Genomic DNA, 23,613 nt, shown 5'->3' on the forward strand with positions numbered 1-23,613 from the left:
CGAGATCTTGAACTTGGCCATCGATCCTCCAATCAAACTGCCCCTTCGGGAGGATCTTCTGTCGCACCAGAAGGAGAGAGTTCTCCACCTGAACTTGTTCAGTGTCCGACTTCTTGCATGGAGATTGTGCTGGAGCAGTTGACAGCTTTTGACCTTCAGCCCAAAGTTTGTAATGCTATCTTGCAGCCAGGAGTCCATTCACCCTGACGGTGTACACCTGCCGTTAGAACAAATGTGAGGCATGGTGTAGAGACAAGTCTGTTAATCCCCTCTCTGCCCCTCTTTCTGAGGTCCTTTTGTTTGTTCTTTCTTTAGCCCAGCAAGACTCTGCTTTGGGCACCATCAAGGGTTGTTAAATTTCCTATTGTTAGTAGATTCCTGAAGGGTCTTACCAATGTGTTTCCTCCTCCGTTCATAATGCCCAAATGGGATTTGAACTTGGTTCTTACCTTCCTAATGTGTACTCCTTTTGAGCCACTTCACAACTTTCCACTTCGGCTTATTACTCTAAAGATAGCCTTCCTTGTCACCAGCACTTCTACACGCACAGTTATTGAGCAGCAGGCCCTTTTCTCAAAGCCACTTTTCTTTTCCTTTCCATTCATCCTGACAAGGTGGTGCTTCATACCAGGGCTTCCTTTTTACCTAAAGTGGTCACACCCTTTCATGTAGGCCAACCCATCACCTTGCCTACTTTTTACGTGCCCCTGCATCCTCCTAAGGAAGAGGAGGGACTCCACCACCTTGACCCAGAAAGAGTGCTGGCATTCTGCCTTGATAGTGCCAAAGAGTTCCAGGTGGATGATAAACTCTTTGTGGGTTATGTGGGTGCGAAGAGAGGTCAGGCAGTGCAGAAGAGAATCATCTCTAGATTGGTTTTATTCTACATTAAAATGTGCTGCGTATTGGCTAAGAAGCAACTCCCAGAGGGTTTTCATGCTTATTTCACCAGAGCAACAGCTGCAACCACTGCCTTAGCAAGTGGAATTCCAGACCTGGATATCTGCCAGGCAGCAAGTTGGACTTTTGTGCACACGTTCCCCAAACACTACTGCCTGGACAGTCAGGTCTGAAGAAATGGGTATTTTGCCCGTTCGGTCCTGTAGGACTTCATAGACTGATCTTGGTTCGCAGACCCTCCTCTGGGGGATGGTGTTGCTTGGTTATGTATTCTAAGGTAAGGAATCTGCAACTAGAAGTCTCTTATCAGATGAACAAGTTACTTACCACTGGTAATGATTTATCTTGTAGAGGCAAATTCTAGTTGCAGATTTCCTACTGACCCACCCATCCCTCCAACTATGCGAACTAATTTCTAGGGATAGAGACTTCCCTTCCAGGGCCCTGGTTCTGACACACCAGGGCCAGTGTTCTTCATGGCTCTGCGCTCCTGGCATGGAGAGTTGTGAAAAAAATGTGACGTCAGCGCACTGGGGTGGCGCCTATGTACGATCCGCGACATCATATCCGGTGACCACAATGCCAATGACGGACATCGAGTCGACCGATGCCACCTAACAACACTCAGGGGTACTCCTCAAAGAAAAATCCCTGGATCCAGACTGATGCTTTGGGAAAAATTCTATTGTAAGGAATCTAAGGTAACCAATCTGCAACTAGAATATGTCTCTACCAGATAAATTGTTACAGAAGTTAAGTAACTTGTTCTTCACTCCCTCAGCACAATAATCATTTGGTTACTGTGGTCAATTAAAATTAAACATGTCATTGGATTCCTCGGGGGACTTAGAGCAACATGGCGTGCACTGCTTAATTAAAACTCAGTTTGTAACATATGGTTATGGAGTTCATTCAAATGTTCTAATCTACCCATAGTGGTGAGTGCACTTTACAATTCATGTACTAGAAGGAACACTAATAAGAGAAAAGCAGAATACTTTTTAACCGACTATCTTCTATCCTATAAGACGTGATTCAGCTTAGCTTGCAGTAATGCTTCTTTGCATCTAAACCAGACTTACCCCCTGAACGTTTATTTAGTCATAAAAGCATGCGGAAGTCTAGAGATTGTAGGAGTGAGTCATTCATGCTCAGAAAGAATAAGTGGGATTCAGTTGTGGCCAGGCATATGTGCAGCTCCACATAGAAAGATTTTACTATCTCATTGAGCTTTCATGGACATTCAAAATCTAGCATTTTAAGCGCATCAAGTTGTTGGCCAGCCTAGTTCTAAACTCGGGAATTGATACAAAGTTAGAAGGAGTTAGTGCCTCGTAATGACAGCTTTGGATTTAAATTGTGGGTGTAAGAAAATGGAATATATATGGGGATGGGACTGCCCACCTCAAGGAATAATAACACTTCTTGTCAGGGTAAACATCAGTCTCTCTAATTAACCTGAGCTTAACCCCATGGTAGCTAGGGCACAGAGTTGACAGGCTTAACGTAAGGCAATGTGTAATGTATTTACGAAGTACCAAAACATTAATAAAGTCAAAACAGCAAGCAATAGAAAATCCAAAACTGATTAGAAAAATATAGTAACATTTAGTGAACAGAATTGCACCAAAACAGCAAAAAATCATAAAGAGAACCATTGCTATGAATTTTTAGAGTTGTAAGTAGAAATAGCATAAAAAAACACTAAGGACCAATGATAGGGTATGGAAGCGATAGGGATGGAACTATGTGTGATTTGAGGCTGACTGAGGTGGAGCCTGGGTTGGATGCACCAAATGGTACTAGTGGAGGTCTGAAAGTCAGAACTTCGAAAAAGTTTCTAAGTGCTACTTGTAAGGGATTTTGTCACGTTTTTGAATAAAAGTACTGAAACATCGTCTAAGTGCCAATGCAGAATGGGACGTTGTGACTTTATGAGAAGAAAAACCCCACCTACGCGAATTGCACTGAAACTGTAGACACCTTTAGAAAATTCATTCCAACACAGAATGGAGGTTAGTTGTGTTTTCATAGGTCTAGTGATTGCTTAGCATGCCAAAGCTGAAATTTAGTCTGAAGCTGTGAAACTGCTGTTCCAATACTTTTCCAAGTTGTTTCGTCTAGAATACTGAGTAAAAGTTTTTAAAGTTTGCCACCTTTCTTCTTATGCTCAAACAACCACAGGTTTGCTTCTGATGCCCACGGGATCTTAGAGGAAAGCCTTTAGAGACTCTGAGGATGTCAGGCAGAAGCCAACAGCAGAATCCAGTCCACATCCAGTTGCCACTGGTCGGCTAGGCACTTCAGGAAAAAGGCACCTTGCAGCATGTTGTGCCCCAGGAGATCAGCCAGCTGAACCTTTGAGTTCACTTCTTTGTTTTGGGTACAGGAAGGAGCAAATTTAGACTTTCGGGGCTCCTCTCAGCTTACAAACAGCAGATCCAGTACTCTTCTGATATTCCGCAGCTCCAGTAATTGTTCTGCAGATGGTGCCTTGGGGTGCCACATTAATGCTTGACACCTGCTAATGGATGGGGCTGATTCCTAATATCAAAGATGGGGGACTTCTTCTTCCCATATGCAGAGCCTGTGAGTCCACCCAGAGGTGTAACCAGGGTAATGAGCAGTCCCCTTCTACGTACTCACTCAAAATCAGTTCTAGGGCAGGTTCTTACCCATTTTGTTTTGTGCCAACCTAACGAGGGGGCAAAAGGCTGCTTCCTCCAGGTTTGTTACATTTACTTTAATGTAAATAGCGTTCTTAGGGCTATCCTAACTGGTCTTCATACAAAGAGATGAAAAAACACCTCCCCACACCTAGGCCATTGTCTTTGTTCTGGGAGCAGGTGTAACATCTCATTCAGAGCTAATGCAAATTAGACTCTAGCAGCCTTAGGCAGGTTAAAGGTAACTTTCTAAAAGTTGCATTTCCAGTACGTACTAGATTCACTTTTAGATAAAATTAGTATTGAATATAACAATAGATCTTTTCATGGAGTCTGTGGTGGTACATTTAAAAAGTTATAGATTAAAGTGTATAATCTATACTTTGAGTTCTCCTGCCAGTTACAGCGCGACCAGTAACGTTGTTTTGAATCTTGTCACTGGGTGAGGATGTCATGTCTGTTACACATGCCCCAGTTTAAATATTATGCACCCTATGTTGTGGACAACAAGGTGCACTTAAGAGTGACTTATTTAATATTTGAAATCAGGTTTTCCAATCTGTCAAAAGGATGATTCAACAGGTTTATGAATCTGGGCCCTGTTGCTGTCAGACAATACAGGGTAGGCCTGGACCCACGTTTCTGCTGCTACTATAGTGGATGACACAATAGATACTGCAGTCTACAAATGTCTTTTAGCTTTCCATGCCAGGAGTGTATTTCTACACCATATAATATGGCCTTACAGGAACGTTAATTGTGCCAATTAGGTTTAAGCCAATCTTAAAATGTTCGGGGGGGGCAGGGGTATGGTGTGCTTAGTTCTAATGCCGGTAAGATAGATAGGTTAAATTGGGGGACTCCACATAAAAAGGTGGTCATTTCCTACAGTATAAATCACTTCCATTAGATTGGAAATCTTCCATTCATGCAAAATAATATGTAATGCTAATTGTATGTGAGATGCAATAGATGGAACTAGCTATTGAATCCGATGTGGTTAGCCGTTGAGTACACGTAGGGTGTGGTTGATCAGTAAGTTCATAAAGCAATTTAGTGCCTTCTTCATCCTGTATGAGACATGTAGTTGAAATTGAGGAATTGCCCAGACGGTGATTTCCATTTAATATAAAGTATCACAACGATAACTTCCTTTCAAACCCCATTTGTTGCGATGAAATCACCAACCAAGACAGAACTACAGGAACCAGAAAGAGTCTTGTTCCCCATAAGTGCCTGCTGTGCTCTTACCCAAAGCTCACAGTCAGGGAGACAATGCCTTAGCAGTAGTAGAATTTTAATTCACTATATGAATACAGTCCTTGTACAAAATAATGTAAGGATTTAGACACAAGCAGTTCTTGTGGCTATAACCTCTTACCTGCATTTAAGTTTTAAAGAAATCCAAATGATAAACCCACTAAAATCTGTTCTGTTCTGTGATTTTTACTAGGTTATAGAAAACCTGTGTGTTGGGTGCATGGAGAGGTTTCATTACAGTTGCTCTAGAAGCACCTTAACTACGCATTGGAGCATGTGTTGGTGCCCAGGCATGTCAGTGCCTACATTCTGTTATGAGTTCCATTTGTACATTTTTTTAATGCAATTTTTATTAAAGTTTTAACACATACGCAGCACACAGAAAAGGTTGTGTTCGTGTAACAGGGCACATAGAATAATTGGAGCATATTTGCACAGTGTAATATTTTGGCAATGGGATTGTACACGACCATGGACAACCACGTTTCGCAACAATGATACAGATTGTGGAGAAAATCAACATGCTTTCCAGCCTTCAAGGTGCTCTTGAATTTGGAGGGGCAGATCAGTGCGTGTGACAGTGCTTTCCATAGGTCATGGTCTTTCTACAGCTTGTCATCAGTTCCGTTTAGGTTTATTTTTATATCCTTTACTGTCATCCATTCTGCTACATCATGCATTTATTATTGTGTTTTGGGGGGTTTTGTGTTCAACCAGAATAAAGCTACTCAGCCTTTAGCTAGTAAGAGTGTAAACTGTACAAATTTTCATTTCATTTTATATTTCGTTTTTATAAAGTCATTGTTCATTAGACATGTCTATCGCACCAACTGCACTGCGACGTGTCAAGTATTGATCCACCACCTCCCTCCACCATGCTGCTCCCACTTATTTGGGACAGTCCCGAAACATTATTATTTATGCGATGAAACATTGCTGGTGTCATATACGTCCTGTGTACATAATTAAAGTGCAACAATATAAATCTGACATTGCTAGATTCTTCTTAAATAAACGATGGTGTTTACTTCCATTGTTCATCTGTGAAACAATGGTTGCAGTCTCCCAGTTTGTGAAGGTGTGTAGTGGGTGTTTTTGTGTACCGTCCCCAACTGCGGTGTATAGTTGAATTACACTACCCTTGCCTCTGTTTGCCTGTACCAGCAATGTCAATGTAGCAGATCTTGCTGGTAGTGTCCTCACGTGTCCCCACAGTGTGAGCATTACTTCCTTCATAAGAAAATATTTTAGGTACTGCCCATGTTGACTCTTTATTGAATTCTTGCCCTCTCAAAGGAAGACATTGCATCGGTCTCCCATATGTCTGCTAACGCGAGGCAGCCCTCCCTCCCCCAGTCTGTCATTTTCATGTTGAGGTCTAGGTGGACAAACTCAGGCAGGCATCACAACTCTAGGTCTGCGGCATATGAGGTATGTTGATCCCAGCCTCTACAGTATCGTTTCTAGAGTCGTGCCATGTCCCGAACTATATGTGGGCTACCAGTTAGAACTTGTGGTATCTCATATAATTTTGTGTTTAAGTTCATGCCCTCCTTGTGTTCTTGTAGTATGATACCATATGTGTTAATGTCCATGTCGATCCAACCATTCACTAATTGTAGTTGCGCTGCTAGGTAGTTAGCTTCCATGTCTGGGACTCTCGGACTTCCGTCCTCATATGTACAGGTAAGTGTGTCGATCTTTACAATGCTTATCTTCTTTTGCCATACAAGTGTGTCTGCTAAAGAGTGCAGTTGTTTGGTATATCCTGGGGATAGCTCTTATAAACTACATTGGAAAAGATACAAACATCTGGGTAGTACTATCATGTTAGTTATTGCTATTCTTCCGGTTGCTGAAAAGGGCAGGGAGGTCCAAAAATCTATAGACCCCTTGATACCCCATATTAGTCTGCTAGTGTTTGGGGCATGCCATTCTCATCCGAGGAGATTACCATAACTTCCACGTGTTGTAAGACCTTTTTGTTCCATCGTGCCTCCATATTTGGTAGGAGCGCCTGTGGCATTCCTGAGAGGCCCACAATGGGGTACTTTAGTGATTTATGGTTATTTGTCTGTGGGCCAGAATGTTGCTCAAAAGTGTCTAGTATGTCAAGTAGACGTAGGATTGCTTCCTCTGGTCTCCCGAGATGGAGGAGCATGCCATCCACGTACAGTGTATCTGGATGTTCCCTGCCTCCCACAGCTGTAACCCAGTTAGATAGCAAGGACCTCAATCAGCAGGCCAGTAGTTAGGTCGCCAGTACATAGAGCAGTGGGTATCCTTGAGCTTATCCTGTTTGTCTTTACCCCTAGCGACTGGGTTGTTGTATGGTAGGTCTGTCATGCTGGCTAAAATTCATGGCTTCTAGTGTTGTGAATAGATAATGCTATAAAAGTGTGTTGAAAGTTTTTTTTTCTGTGTCTAATGGAAATAGCCCCATATTCGCATCCGCTAGCTGAGTCTCCTTAATGACATTTTGTAATCTCCTGACATTAAAAGCTGTCCGCCTGCCTGATATGAAACCGCACATATCTGTGTGTACCAGATTACCAATAATTTGTGACGATTTATGTGCTAGGGCTTTCCACAGTACCTTATTGTCCAAATTCAATAGTAAGAGCGGGCAGTACTCCCTGGAGTTTTGTCAGTCTTTCCCTGGTTTTGGTATGACTATGATTACCACCTTCCTTGCCGAGGGCAGGAGTGTCCCCAACTGTAGTGCCTCCTGATAGACTTCCCAGCTAACTGTCCACTATAAGTAAGGTTCCATTCCGCCAGGAGTCCGGTCTGTCCCGGGGTTTCGTTCAGGTATAGGTCCTTTATGGCTTCTGTAATTTCATCCGCTGTAAGTGGCGCCTCTAGCTAGTTTCTGTGGCCCTACATCAACCATTGCAGACCTTGCACTGCCAGTGTTAGATAAAGGTGCTAGTCCAGTGTTGGGCCCTATGTCTTTATAGAGAGGCTTGCAGTATGTGTAAAGATACTGTTAATTCCTTCTTGTGCGTTTACAGTGGTGTCACCTGGGTCTGTAATGGCCATGATAAAAGTGGGTGACTGATCTCTTTTTAGTAGCTAAACTAACAGACTCCCCACACTATCTTCAGGTCAACACCTGTTAGAAAGAGCAGTTTTGAAATACGTTTTTTTTTTGTAACCGTTTTTTTTTTTTTATTTGTGTGCCAACAGTTCTCCCTGGTACCTTAAATACAAACGAATCGTCTGAATATGGGTCAGCCTATTTTGACAGCTACGAGGGTGGCAGCTTAACCCCGTGGGTGCCGCAAATGAGCTGGTTATGTCCTCGGCCATGGCGCTTGTGTGCAGAGGATGTAACCAGTTCGTCCTGCACCTGGCCCCCTCCCCTGGGCAGGGATGGAAGGTGAATCGCTTCTCCTTCCACCCCTGACCCCCCCCCCAGTGACATCTGATGACATCTGTGCACGATCGCACGCTGACCTCATCAGAGGTCGCCCCCATCGCGCTTGAAGCTGTGCTTCCAGCACGATTGAAGAGAAACAGATTCGTTTCTCCTCGGTATGGGGGAAGAGGGAGGTCAGAGAGGCATCAGAGGAAAGGAAAGGCTTTTCCTTTCCTTTGATGTCTCTCTGAGCATTTTATCATGATGCAGAAATGCACACTAGACACCAGGGAGTTTCTTTTTTTTTTTTTTTTAATTGACATGAGTGGAGCGGCCCCTTGTGCAAAGGTCACTCCCCAAGAGGTGCATTTATTTTTGGGCCATTTCTGCCTCCCTTGGGGGTAGATCGGTCTATATTAATTAGGCCCATCTGCCCCCAAGGGGGGCAGAAACCTCTAGACGCCAGGGATTGTTTACTTTTTTTTTTCTTTTTTTCACTAGATGGGAGCGGCCCCTTAGGCAAGGGTCTCTTCCTTGGGGGCAAAATTTATTTTAGGCCATTCCACCCCCAAGGGCAGCAGAAACCACTTGACACCAGGGATTTTTTTTCCTTCAATTTCACACAAGGGGAGCGACCCCTTAGGCAAGGGTCGCTCCCCTGGGGGTAAGTTTAAGGCCATTTCTGACCCTCATGGGGGCAGATTGGAATACTTTTATTAGGCCAATCTGCTCCCAAGGGGGCAGAAACCACTAGACACCAGAGATTTTTTTAATTTTTTTATTTTGTACAGATGTAAAAGCAAGGGTCGCTCCTATGGGGCAGCAAATTTATTATAGGCCATTTCTGCCCCACTCGGGGCAGATCGGCCTATTTCTATTAGGCCCATCTGTCCCCAAGGGGGGGCAGAGAAACCACTTAGTCACCAGGTATTGGTATATGTGTGCGTGTTTTGTTTGGGGGGGCAGCCCCTTGGGCAAGGGTCGTTCCCTGTGGGGGCACATTACTGTTGGCCATTTCTGCCCCCCTTGGGGGCATAACAGCCTATTTTTGTAAGGCCCTTCTGCCCCCAAGGGGGGCAGAAAGCCCACTAGACACCAGGGAAAGCATTTTTTTTTTTGTTTTAAAGAGGGTGGAGGTATGGCCCTACCCCCACCCCAAGTAAATGGAGACAAAGTTGTTCTGCCAACCGGTGGGCAGATGGGGCAATTACCCCAGATCCACTCCCTAGGGGGTCAGTAAACCTACTAGATGCAAGGTAATAAAAAAAAAAAAAAAAGTATATTAACCCAACCCGAATGGGCATGATTATGCCACCACCCCAACTGAAGGGGGTACCAGTCTTTCAGCTCTCCCCCCCCCCGCACACTAAAAGATCTTATCCCAATGGCAAGCAAGGAGGACATTTGATTATTTGGGGTTTTGATTTAACATTTGGGCCAACTCTCAAAATCGTCCCACTTGAAATGGTGAGGGCTGCACTTTTTGGACTTTGGGACGCTGCTATCTAGAAAAATCTACGAGACCTAGACACATCTGAAAACTTAACATCTGGGTGAATCCAGGTTGGTGTGCTTCACATGCACCCCGCACCATTTTCTTACCCACAATGCTCTGCAAACCTCCAACTTTGCTTGAAATCACACATTTTCCCCACATTTTTTGTGATGGAACCTTGCAGAATCCACAAAATTCCTACCACCCAGCATTGTCACATCCATACCAATAAAAATTCTTCCCCACTTGTCAGCCTAAAAATGTTTTTTTTCAAACTGCTCTTTTGGACACGCTTTGGTTCCCCCTCGATTTCGACATGTTTTTGGCTCTTCCGTCACAGGCACTTGGCTTACCTACACAAGTGAGAGGAACGTTGGGTGGTGGAAATCAGAGCCGGTGCTGTGATCCCACACACAAATGTGGGGAAAATGTGATTTTTATAGCTAAATTTGAGGTTTGCTGAGGATTCTGGGTGAGAAAAAACTGGGGGATCCACTCAAGTCACACCTCCCTGGACTCCCTCGGTTGTCTAGTTTTCAGAAATGTATGGGGTTTGGTAGGTTTCCCTAGATAGCTGCTGAGCCCAGGACCAAAAAACGCAGGTGCCCTCCCTGCAAAAAGGTAGTTTTGTAATTGGTAATTTTGATGTGTCCACAGAGTGTTTTGGGGCATTTCCTGTTGCGGGCACCAGGCCTACCCACAAAAGTGAGGTACCATTTTTATCGGGAGATGTGGGGGCATGCTCGGTAGAAGGAAGTTTGTGGCTCCCCTCAGATTCCAGAAGTTTGCAGCACCGAAATGTGAGGAAAAAGGTTTTTTTTTTTTTGGGTGCCAAATTTCTAGGTTTGCAAAGGATTCTGGGTAACAGAACCTGGTGAGAGCACCACAAGTTACCCCATCCTGGGTTCCACTAGGTGTCTACTTTAAAAAACAAAATGCACAGGTTTGGTAGGTTTTCCTAGGTGTTGGCTGAGCTAGAGACCAAAATCCACAGCCAGGCACTTTCCAAAAAACATGTCAGTTTTCAATGTAAAAATTTGATGTGTTGCGTTTTGGGGCTTTTCCTGTCACGGGCACTAGGCCTACCCACGCAAATGAGGTACCATTTTTATTGGAAGACTTGGGGGAATGCTGGGTGGAAGCAAGTTTGTGGCTCCTCTCGGATTCCAGAACTTTGCAGCACCGAAATGTGAAGTAAAAGTGTTTGGTGTTTTTTTGCCAAATTTTGAGGTTTGCAAAGAATTCCGGGTAGCAGAACATGGTGAGAGCCCAGAAGTCACCCCAACCTGGATTTCCCTAGGTGTCTAGTTTTTAAAAATGCACAGGTTTGGTAGGTTTCCCTAGCTGCCGACTGAGCTAGAGGCCAAAATCCACAGCTAGGCACTTTCCAAAAAACACGTCAGATTTCAATGTAAAAATATGATGTGTTCATATTGCGTTTCCTGCTGCGGGCACTAGGCGTATCCACACAAGTGAGGTACCATTTTTATCAGGAGACTTGGGGAAAGACAAAATAGAAGAACAAGTGTTATTGCCCCTCGTCTTTCTCTACATTTTTTCCTTCCAAATGTAAGACAGTGTGTAAAAAAAAGTCTATTTGAGAAATGCCCTGTAATTCACATGCTAGTATGGGCACCCCAGAATTCAGAGATGTGCGAATAACCACTGCTTCTCAACACCTTATCTTGTGCCCATTTTGGAAATACAAAGTTTTCCTTGATACCTATTTTTCACTCTTTGTATTTCACCAAATTAATAGCTGTATACCCTGTATACAATGAAAACCCATTGCAAGGTGCAGCTCATTTATTTTCTCTGGGTACCTAGGGTTCTTGATGAACCTACAAGTACTCTATATCCCCGCAACCAGAAGAGGTCAGCAGACGTAATGGTATATTTCTTTGAAAAATCTGCCATAGCTGGAAAAAGTTATAGAGGAAAATGCGGACAGAAATGGCTCTTTTTTCAGCTCAATTTGAATACATTTTTTATTTTAGTTGTTACTTTCTGTAGGAAAACCTTGAAGGATCTACACAAATGACCCCTTGCTGTATTCAGAATTTTGTCTACTTTTCAGAAATATTTACCTGTCCAGGATCCAACATTGGTGTCACACCCATTTCTGTCACTAACTGGAAGGAGGCTGAAAACACAAAAAATAGTAAAAATGGGGTATGTCCCAGTAAAATGCCACAATTGTGTTGAAAATTGTGTTTTTCTGATTCAAGTCTGCCTGTTCCTGAAAGCTGGGAAGATGGTGATTGTTAGCACTGCAAACCCATTGTTGATGCCATTTTCAGGGAAAAAACCATGTGCTTTCTTCTGCAGCCCTTTTTCCCATATTTTTGAAAAAAACTAAATTTTAGCTGTAGCTTGGCTAATTTCTTGGTCTCCTCCAGGGAAACCCACAAAGTCTGGGTACCTCTAGAATCCCTAGGATGTTGATAAAAAGGACGCAAATTTGGCGTGGGTAGCTTATGTGGCCAAAAAATTATGAGGGCCTAAGCGCAAACTACCCCAAATAACCAAGAAAACGCTCATCACCTGGGGGGAAAAGGCCTAGCAGCAAAGGGTAAAGAGATGGCGGGGGTTACTTAAGCATCACCTCTCTGAGCACTGGCAAAGCCACTGGCATTCTTCTTCTGAAAGCGCACTTGCAGGCAGCAATTGGGAGGGTAGCAACAGCCAGCATGGGGAACACCGTGCGCTGCAAAACAGTCATTATCAATAATTATCCCACCACGAAGTTTGCATCAGCTAGAAATAGGCAAAAGGTTTGTAGTCCCTTTGTTAAGAATCTGTGATCTTGACGTTAGGGACCGTAAACAAAGGAAAAAATAGTGTCAGCACCACATTAAAGGAAAACTCTATAATCTAAAGGCATTGTATTTTCTTATCTGAACATCGATGGACCTCATGGAATAATTTATTATTTGACATAGGCACAACATAGACAATCCTCTTTATCAGCCCAGTTCAAATATTTGATATAAAATACGTCTTAATTTACAGTTTCATATTTCTGACTTCATGATCCTAGTGTTATCTTGTTTTTATAATCCTAGTTTCTAATAATTTAAATCGTAGTTACTTGTACCTATTCTCTATGTACTGAGCATCACTACAAGGCTACTGATTTTAAAAAATATAAACCACCTTCAATTGTTCTGTGTATTGTGCCTTCTGAAACCTCGAGCTTAAGGACCTGAAAGTCATTTTGCTACTGAGAAGATGATGTTGTCCATGGTCTTTTTGACTTGTTTTTAGACAGACCCATTTCCTACTTGATCTTGTAATTTGTCATCTGTAAGCAGTAACTCCTTTTATTTACCTGTCTTAAGTTATGTAAGTAAGATTGTATCACCTGGTTAGTGTAAAAAATTTAGAAACCTCTCTTGTGGTTTCCAGTTTTCAGATGGCCTTATAGGTCTGAGGCAATCAAAGTTAGTCACCTGTTTTCTGCATGATCCACTCATCAAACCACTGAAGGGTGCTCAATGTCTACAGACAAAAGCTTTATTTTACACATTTACTGCACAAAATCTGCACCCCTATATGACACTGGACTAATTCATAACAGGAACTAAAGAATCAGTGTTGCCGTAAATGTATTTTAAGGTACTATTTTCATCCGAATATTTTAAATATTGTGCATTATGATTGTAATTTCTGTCCTTCTATTATCTCTTCAGTAGCCATTGATGAGTCTTGGGATGTTCACTCCGTTTCCCCTTGGTGGCAACAGATGCGGACAGCATGTATCCAGTCTGAGAAGAATGGAGCTGCCTTGCTAGCTGCACTAGTTGGGCACTCAGTAGCTGCAAATATATCCAACAATGCAGCGGAGAAAAAAGTAAGTTTGCATCAGGCTGCTGCTCTATGTTTTTTCCAGCAGCAAACTAACCCGTGTTCAGCATTATCCTGGCATAATTGAAGCTAATTTGGTGGCTTAGTGTTGTTAATTGAAGGGATCTGCTGGGAGTAGTGTTTGTCAAGAACATCAGATTCACGCACAGGCTGTAAGATTATTTTGATGTGCATCCAATACCCCCAACAGTGTATTAACTTAAACAGTCAAGACTTCCCATCATATAAGCTGATTTCTGAATCCTCCCAGATGATTAGCTGAATATAACGCCCTCTTATTTTCTCTTTTTGGGCAACCTATGCTAAGCCTCCTTTTGACATTCCCATCATCTTTAATTAAAGACACTGAGCCAAACCACTAACAGTCAAGTGTTACTACCTCATCTATATCATGGTTGTCCCCATTGCTACTCTCATACCCATTCTTAAATGCCTCCTGCACTGCTGCAGATCTGCTGTTTAACATAAATTAGATGTAACATTGTTTTGTGTAGTTTTGGCCCACAGGTCCTGACTGAAACTTAGTTGAATGAAGTCTCACATATTCACCTACTGCTCCTACCTGGCTACTCCATCATGTCTCATTACCAACAGTAGAGAACTGGGTGTGTAGTGGATGTGACCAGTTGCAACTTTGTCCAGGACGAGCACATTTAGACTGATTTGTTCTGTGCTTACAAATCCCTGGTGAACCCCCCAGCAGACAGACATGCCTACAGGCTTTCACCAGTGTAGCATTACCAACTCTGTTGAGTAATATATAGAGCATATGACCGAACAGTTGTCTGTTTACTCACAGAAAAAAATCACCCTAGCAGTGTTTTTGCCATTGGTAAGTAGGTGATAAATCCAACACCCTGTCACCATTCCTGAAAGCGTCCAAAACCAAGACATTACCCAGTTTTTTTTTTTTTTTTTTTTGTTTTTTAAGAAGGAAGTGAAAAACATTGAACTTAACCTCATGCATCCCACACAGGTCTGTCCTCCGGTAGCTTTCACTAAGAATCCACCGTCCCACTGGTTTTACTTTGATGAGGTGTCTTGGGCTGACCACCTTCACTACGGCTGATTCTACATTTCCCAGTTATTCCTCCATAAAACACAATTTTTACAACTATTGGGCATATATGATTAACTGGTTCACGGATGTAATGACAAGCAGAACATAGCTGCTTGCTTATGACTTGTGTCACAATTAAATTGAGTTCATAGTACTATATATGATGGGTGCATGGCAAGGGGAAGGCAGTCATTCCCACACATTCCAAGTCTGGAAAATTGGATATCCGGCACTCCCCAAAGAAAAACAGTGATTCACTTCATTTTCAGTTCAGCCCTCTGTTCATGCTTCAGATCATAGAGATTCAAACAGCTAACACATATTTTGTCACAGTGAATGCATGATCGTTGACTACATCAGGGCTGGGAAACACTAATTCTAATCCCTTCTGTGATTCATAATCGTAGATCATCAACAAACCACAGGTGAGAGCGAAGTATCTCCTGTTGCATGATACTCAGAGTGAGTATAAGCCAGTCAGGATAGACTATTTCCAAGACGAAAGTAAAACCCATTGCTAATGTGCATGCTAAAATAGTACACAACTACTGAGGCTCTAAATATTACCGCATGCGACATGCCTAACCCCATGTGTGATAAGTAACCAGAATATGGTGTGATCCATTATTTAGACTGTAGGTAGGTAATTGAAAAGAAAAACATAAAATCAAGAAAGAAGATATGGTGTTCAGAAGTTTCCTATTGATCCAAATATACCTTACATAACATACAGTAGTCAACAGTGAGTGCAACCCTACCAGGTCTCCAATAGTTTTCTGAAATGCAACAAATTACAAAAATTGTATTTGTGTAAGTGCTGTGAAGACAAACAACAGCATAAATTAAGACACTGCGTTCTAAAGTAACCTTCAGATCTCCAAATTGGTAGCCTGGAACAGTTGTAAATTTGTTTCTGCTGCGCCATGTGTTACGTAAATCGACAACAGCACATACAAACCACCTTATGAAAATGTTAACTATTAGACAAGTCCGAAGGCTACAGTTGGGAGTAACAACCATAGCAGCCTGAATTGAATAATGCCTTACTTTGCCAGTTACACAGTTTAAGGTAAATACTCCAACATTACACTTCCTGGTTATCACAATGTGGAAATTGCAACATAGCGATAGTGGCCATAAGTAACGTCTTTACTTATTACACTGACAAGGAATCAGTAGAGTAGCTTTACCATATAAACTACCGCTGGTCAGAAGTGGCGACCGTTTGTAAAAATTGTTTCAGTCAGTCTCTAGTAGCAAGACTATAGGGATGTAGTGATTTATAATACTATGCTAATGTATAATTGTGAAATTATAAAATGTAACAGTTGAGTCGACAGTGTCCAAATGTGCAACCTATATAAGGCGAAATAGAGTGGTGGCATTTCCAAATTGAAAGTGTACCTTGGGGATGGTATCCCCTGGCGTGGTCAATTGTCAGTGCAGTCTCAATAATGCAGCACGGGAGCCATGTTGTGTTTATGTCATGCATATAGTTTGAAATGATAAATGGAAAAGTTGATGTTCCCAGTGCAGCAGTTTCGCCATGTTTGAGTGGTTAGTATGTGCGTTCAATCATCAAAAGCGTCATGAACGGTAGCGGCAAGCATAAGAATACAGTCCATGTAAGATCAAAAAAAAAAAAAACATCTGTAAACATGCTTATATATTAGATCTATATTGCATAACAGTTATCCAGGTAACACATATTAACAACATATGGTAACTGTACAAACATTTCCATCTACATTATCATTTGTAAGAGTAAAATCTGTCTGTGGTTGCTACACAGTTCAAGAAATCGCACACATCCAGGTAGTAATACATATCGTAAATATGTGGTAACTAAATAATTTCCATCAGCTTGCTGTGTGCAAGAGTCATGTCTGTCACTAGTTGCCACTGTTAAAGAAAATAAAATGCAAAAGAAAGTGTGCTTCTTACATGTAAATAGTTTGGAATCATACTACATGTTTATAATATATATCAAAGTCTATGCATGGTCATGCATATGTAAAATACAATCATTAAGCAATTGATGAAAAAGGCACTCCACAGGAGACTTCAGAGTCAGGATTCTATATGTTAAATTGCGTGTGTAGCTGCAGATACACATGCTGTGCACTGTTCCTGCCATCCAGTGCTGGGCTCGGAGTGTTACAAGTTGTTTTTCTTCGAAGAAGTCTTTTCGAGTCACGGGACCGAGTGACTCCTCCCTTTTGGCTCCATTGCACATGGGCATCGACTCCATCTTAGATTGTTTTCTTTCCGCCATCGGGTGCGGACGTGTTCCTCTTCGCTCCGTTATTCGAATCAGAAAAAGACAAAAAATCCTCGAAAAGCGTCGGTATTGTTTGCGTTATCGGGAAACATCTTGTATCGACACCGACGAGACACAGTTTCGGTGGCCCTTCGGGGATTCCGCCCCCAGCCGAGGCCTGGTCGGCCCGACCACATCGTGGAAGCCTAATGGACCGGACCCCTTTCCGTTTCTGCCCGAAGTGCCACGCTAAGTATCCCTATACAGAGCAGCATCGGGTCTGTAATCTGTGTCTGTCACCGGAGCACAGGGAAGATACTTGCGAGGTCTGCAGGTCCTTTCGATCAAAGAAAACCTTGAGGGATCGGAGGGTGAGACAGATGCAGATGGCGTTGAAAAGCTCGGAACACCTCGACGTCGAAGAACCAGGAGATGGCTATCTCCATCCAAGGATCGGAATCGGACGACTCCGACGGAGACCCACCACCTACAGCAGGCCAACATGTGAGTACGCCTGCCCCGACCCAAGCCCACAGTCAACCTAAAAAGCATAAGGCCTCGGGGACGCCACTGCCTGAAGGCCATGGCTCGACCCATAAAAAATCAAGCAGTGGCCAAGTTACACCTTCGGCACCGAAAAAGGCCAAAATCGTGCCAAAGTCTTCAGACTCGAGCCGAGAACCCGACATCGAAAAACCTCGACACCTAGTTGTCGAGTCGACAAAACCTCGAAAGAGCCTTTTGGAGCCAAGACCTTCCATAAGCATGGGCCTTTCGATGCCGAGAAAACCGGCTTCGGAGCCGAAAAAATCCTTGTACACAGAGGAACATGGGCTCTCTAAGCAGCTCAAAGAGAGGCACAGATTTGAGGAGGAACTTCAACTGGAGGAGTTTGACCAAACGCAGACAAGGATACAGATCCATAAGGATACTGGGAAGATCCAAACTGCCCCTCCTCTCAAATTTAAAAGAAAAGCGGCCTTCCAGGAACAATCAGAGACTGAACAGCCAAGAGCTAAAGTGGCCAGGGAAAAATCGCCAACTCGCCATTTTTCACCAGAACTTTCTCCTCCACATTCACCACAAAGGACAGTGTCACCTTCTGCCACTCCCACTGCACGCTCACCCACGCACACTGTGCAGTCTCAAGACGAAGCAGGCCTTTGGGACCTCTACGATCCCCCTGTGTCGGACAATAGCCCTGAGTGCTAACCTTCAAAACCCTCTCCACCTGAGGATAGCACCTCATACACCCAAGTTTTGGCCAGGGCTGCTGCATTCCATAATGTAAGCATGCACTCAGAGCCATTGGAGAACGATTTTCTCTTTAATACCTTGGCCTCCACGCATGCTTCCTACCAAAGCCTGCCTATGCTCCCAGGCATGCTTAAACACGCCCAACAAGTTTTTCAAGAGCCTGTGAAAGGCAGAGCCATCACACCGCGGGTGGAAAAGAAGTACAAGCCACCACCGTCGGACCCAGTGTTCATCACACAACAGTTGACCCCAGACTCTGTGGTGGTTGGAGCTGCAAGAAAAAGAGCCAACTCATAGTCATCGAGAGATGCACCACCTCCAGGTAAGGAGAGTCGTAAGTTCGACGCAGCAGGAAAGAGGGTAGCGTCACAGGCTGCCAACCAGTGGCGTATTGCAAATTCTCAAGCCCTCCTCGCACGTTATGACCGAGCTCATTGGGACGAGATGAGCGATATCATCCAACATCTCCCCAAGGAATACCAAAAACGGGCTCAGCAAGTGGTAGAGGAGGGACAGGCAATATCGATCAATCAGATACGTTCGGCATTGGACTCCGCTGTCACTGCCGCAAGAACAGTGAACACGGCAGTCACTATTAGACAACACGTCTGGCTAAGATCCTCAGTTTTCAAACCCAACATACAGCAGGCAGTACTGAACATGCCATTTAATCAGCAACAACTGTTTGGGCCACAAGTGGACACAGCCATCGAGAAGATGAAGAAGGACACTGATACGGCTAAAGCCATGGGCGCGCTCTACTCGTCCCAATATAGAGGGACATTCAGGAAACTGCAATATAGGGGAGGTTTCAGACAACAGCCTTCAGAGGCATCCACCTCTCGAGCAAAACCCACCTACCAATCCCAATATCAGAGAGGGGGTTTTCACGGGTCCTTCAGGGGACAATTCCCAAGGTCAAGGGGAAAATTTCAGCCCACTAAGCAGGCCACTAGTAACAAACAGTGACTTGACCGTCACCCTCCCCCAACACACGTCACCTGTGGGAGGAAGACTAAGATTTTACCACAAACATTGGTCACACATAACCACGGACAAATGGGTCCTATCAATTATCCAACATGGTTACTGTATAGAATTCACCCATTTTCCTCCAGATATTCCTCCAAGAGCACACAAACTGTTGGCGCAACATTTAGAAATGTTACAAACAGAGGTGCAGGCACTATTAATAGAACAAGCCATAGAACTAGTACCCCACCAACAAAAAGGAACAGGGGTTTATTCCCTATATTTCCTTATTCCCAAAAAAGACAAAACACGAAGACCAATTTTAGATCTCAGGACTCTCAACCTATTCATCAAGTCAGAACACTTTCACATGGTCACACTACAAGATGTAGTCCCCTTACTAAAAGAGGGAGAATACGTGTCAACACTGGATCTAAAGGATATGTATTTTCATATACCCATCCATCCATCTCACAGAAAATACCTCAGGTTTGTCATACAGGGAAAACATTACCAATTCAAAGTATTACCCTTCGGGATAACAACAGCTCCCAGAGTATTTACAAAATGCCTCGCAGTAGTAGCAGCCCACATAAGGAGACAACACATGCACTTATTCCCATATCTCGACAATTGGCTAATAAAATCCAACACTCAACAGCAGTGTCAAAATCACACACAATGCGTAATAGATACCCTACACACACTAGGGTTCTCTATAAATGACCAAAAATCACACTTGCAACCATCCCAACTACAATAATACTTGGGAGCAACACTCAAAGCGCGACTGCCACTCCAAGCCCACAAAGAGTACAGTCATTCCAAACCATGGTACCAAAGATACAACCAAATCAGCACTATACAGTCAGATTTGTCATGAAACTCCTAGGCATGAATCGTCATGCATCGCGATTGTCCCAAACGCATGGCTACACATGCGGCCCTTACAGCAGTGCCTTGCAAAACAATGGACTCAAGCACAGGGTCAACTCCAAGATCTAGTGTTGATAGACCGCCAAACACACTATTCGCTTCAATGGTGGAACCCTGTAAATTTAAACTAAGGGCGGCCTTTTCAAGACCCTGTGCCTCACGCCATTCTCACAACAGACGCATCAATTATTGGGTGGGGAGCACACCTCAACAATCACAATATACAGGGACAATGGGACAGTCAACAGAAACGACTACACATAAATCACTTAGAAATGCTAGCAGTGTTCCTAGCACTAAAAGCATTTCAACCTCTTCTAGCTCACAAAAACATTCTCGTCAAAACAGACAACATGACAACAATGTACTACCTAAACAAACAGGGGGAACACACTCATCACAATTATTCCTCCTACCACAAAAGATTTGGTATTGGGCAATTCACACCACCATTCGCCTAATAGCGCAATATATTCGAGGCATTCACAATCAATTAGCGGACAATCTCAGTCGAGATCACCAGCAAACTCATGAGTGGGAAATACATCCCCAGATACTACAAGAATTCTTTCAACAGTGGGGGACACCAGACATAGATCTGTTCGCCACAAAACAAAACACCAAATGCCAAAACTTTGCGTCCAGGTACCCACACCCTCAGTCCAAGGGCAATGCTCTATGGATCAATTGGTCAGGGATATTTGCTTACGCTATTCCCCCTCTCCCACTCATTCCTTTCCTAGTCAACAAACTGAGTCAAAACAAACTCAAACTAATACTCATAGCACCAACGTGGGCACGCCAACCGTGGTATACCACACTGTTGGACCTCTCGGTAGTACCTCACATCAAACTCCCAAACAGGCCAAATCTGTTAACACAACACAAACAACAGATCAAACACCCCAATCCAGCAACGCTCAACCTAGCAATCTGGCTCCTTAAGTTTTAGAGTTTGGCTATCTAAATCTTCCAAATGAGTGTATGGAAGTCATTAAACAGGCAAGAAAAGCTACCACCAGGCATTGCTATGCTAATTAATGGAAAAGGTTTGTTTTCTGCTGCCAAGCAAACAAAATCACACCGTCAGATGCCTCCATACAAGACATTGTGGGTTATTTACTACACCTACAAAAAGCAAATCTTGCTTTTTCTTCCATCAAAATTCATCTCACTGCAATCTCTGCTTACTTGCAGATTAAACACACAAAATCACTATTTAGAATACCAGTTATTAAAGCCTTCATGGAAGGACTAAAGCGTATCATACCGCCAAGAACACCACCAGTACCCTCATGGAATCTTAATATTGTACTTACACGACTCATGGGCCCACCCTTTGAACCTATGCATTCTTGTCAAATCCAATTCTTAACTTGGAAAGTATCATTTCTAGTGGCTATCACCTCACTACGAAGATTTAGCGAAATACAGGCTTTCACTATTGAAGAACCCTTTATACAAGTACACAAACATAAAGTGGTTCTACGTACAAATCCAAAATTTCTACCAAAGGTCATTTCACCATTTCATTTAAACCAAACATTGGAACTTCCAGTCTTCTTCCCACAGCCAGACTCAGTAGCAGAAAGAGCACTGCATACATTAGACATAAAAAGAGCTCTAATGTACTATATAGACAGAACAAAACCATTTCGGAAAACTAAACAATTGTTCGTCGCATTCCAAAAACCCCATGCTGGTAACCCTATATCCAAACAAGGTATAGCCAGATGGATAGTTAAATGCATACAGACTTGTTACCTAAAAGCTATACGAGAACTACTCATTACACCAAAGGCACACTCCACTAGAAAGAAAGGGGCAACAATGGCCTTTCTAGGTAACATACCAATGACAGAGGTTTGTAAGGCAGCCACTTGGTCCACACCTCATACATTTACCAAACACTACTGTGTAGATGTGTTAGCAACACAACAAGCCACAGTAGGACAGGCTGTACTAAGAACATTTCAAACAGCTTCAACTCCTACAGGCTGACCACAGCTTTTGGGAGGATTACTGCTTTGTAGTCTATGCACAGCATGTGTATCTGCAACTACACATGCCCTTGAACAGAAAATTTCACTTACCCAGTGTACATCTGTTCGTGGCATGTTCCGCTGCAGATTCACGTGCGCCCTCCCACCTCCCCGGGAGCCTGTAGCTATTTTAGTTGCAATTAGAAATTGTATATATGTAAATAAACATTCCTTTAGAGCAAACTATGTACATACATATCTATTCCATTGCATGGACATCTTTACTGTTCTCATTCTACCACTCCTACCTCACCCTATGCGGGAAAACAATCTAAGATGGAGTCGATGCCCCAGCGCAATGGAGCCGAAAGGGAGGAGTCACTCGGTTCCGTGACTCGAAAAGACTTCTTCTAAGAAAAACAACTTGTAACACTCCGAGCCCAACACTAGATGGCAGGAACAGTATACAGCATGTGAATCTGCAGCGGAACATGCCACGAACAGATGCACACTGGGTAAGTGACATTTTCCATAGAATTTGATCAAGACACAAATGTATGTCTTAAGTAAGACATATTCCACTACCGTGTCTTTGTCCATAAAGGCTGAATGCAACATGCAAAATTATTGAAAAGTGGGAGGGAGCTAATTAAGCGGACAAGGATCATAAGAGTTGTCTATCTCAGGCTGCCATTAGGTCCAGCATAGATATTCAGACTGTCGAATTACAGCAACAGGATTGCCTAATGTATTAGACAATCAATAACAATCTTCAAGGAAGTATTGATACTCATATTCAATGTTAATACTTTCTCCAGCTGCCCGTAACTTCATTATTAAGAATGCCTCCACCCACATAGACAGAGTTCTCTTTTGCCACCTCTTAATTTTGATGGCATTTTGTACATCATGAAAATGTACATTAAAGTGCACCTGGTCCTGGTGGTGTGCAGTGTGGAATGGAAAAAATGGACATCACTGATCATTTTTATGGATTGTTCTAATATATTCTGCAATTCTATCTCTTGATGGTCATATAGTGCTGCCAACATAAATTTTCCTGCAGCAGATCAAGCAAATAGCATAAACTTACTGTAGCATGTAATGTATGTGTTTATAAAGGTGTGTACGGCAAATCTGCATGTACTACAGTTCCCACATTTTTGATTGAAGACTTTCTCACTAACCTATACCCCTTCCTTCAACAAGGTGTATGCCAAAATGTTAATCTTGAGCCCACACTCTTTAAACTTTACTGTACACCTCATAGTGACCCACTTCTTGCATTGGGCATTTCATGCCAATGTTTCTCAGTTGTATCTGAATCTCACCATCAGCTGCTATCTCACATCTCTCCTTTAACCTGCAGAAATATACTCCTGGATGATGCAATACCAATTGTTATGTAGTTGAATTTATAGAGCTCTGCGTTTACTCCTATGGTGTCCTGGCGCTAAAAAGAAAGACACATACAGAATAGTAGAAGGAAACAGATCAGATGGAAGCATCTCATTGTCAGGAGGGCTTCAGCCCCGTCTACTTAGCAACACCTAGTTATGAAAAGCCACAACTTTAAGTCCTGTCTAAACTGAGAGTG

At 43.0% G+C, this 23,613-nt stretch overlaps 1 protein-coding gene across 3 annotated transcripts in view; it reads left to right on the forward strand.

Annotated features, from left to right (window-relative positions):
• The window catches only part of RAB3GAP2 (RAB3 GTPase activating non-catalytic protein subunit 2), a 695,385-nt gene that overhangs the window by 477,740 nt on the left and 194,032 nt on the right, over positions 1-23,613 (forward strand). For 2 of the 3 annotated variants that reach the window (XM_069233869.1, XM_069233867.1), the window contains one exon: positions 13,375-13,535. In XM_069233869.1, the coding sequence (XP_069089970.1) occupies positions 13,375-13,535 (161 nt within the window). The remainder of the gene's footprint in view (positions 1-13,374; positions 13,536-23,613) is intronic. The other variant, XM_069233868.1, reaches the window with a different exon arrangement.

This window comes from Pleurodeles waltl, chromosome 5 (assembly GCF_031143425.1).
Source record: "Pleurodeles waltl isolate 20211129_DDA chromosome 5, aPleWal1.hap1.20221129, whole genome shotgun sequence".
Lineage (NCBI taxonomy): Eukaryota > Metazoa > Chordata > Amphibia > Caudata > Salamandridae > Pleurodeles > Pleurodeles waltl.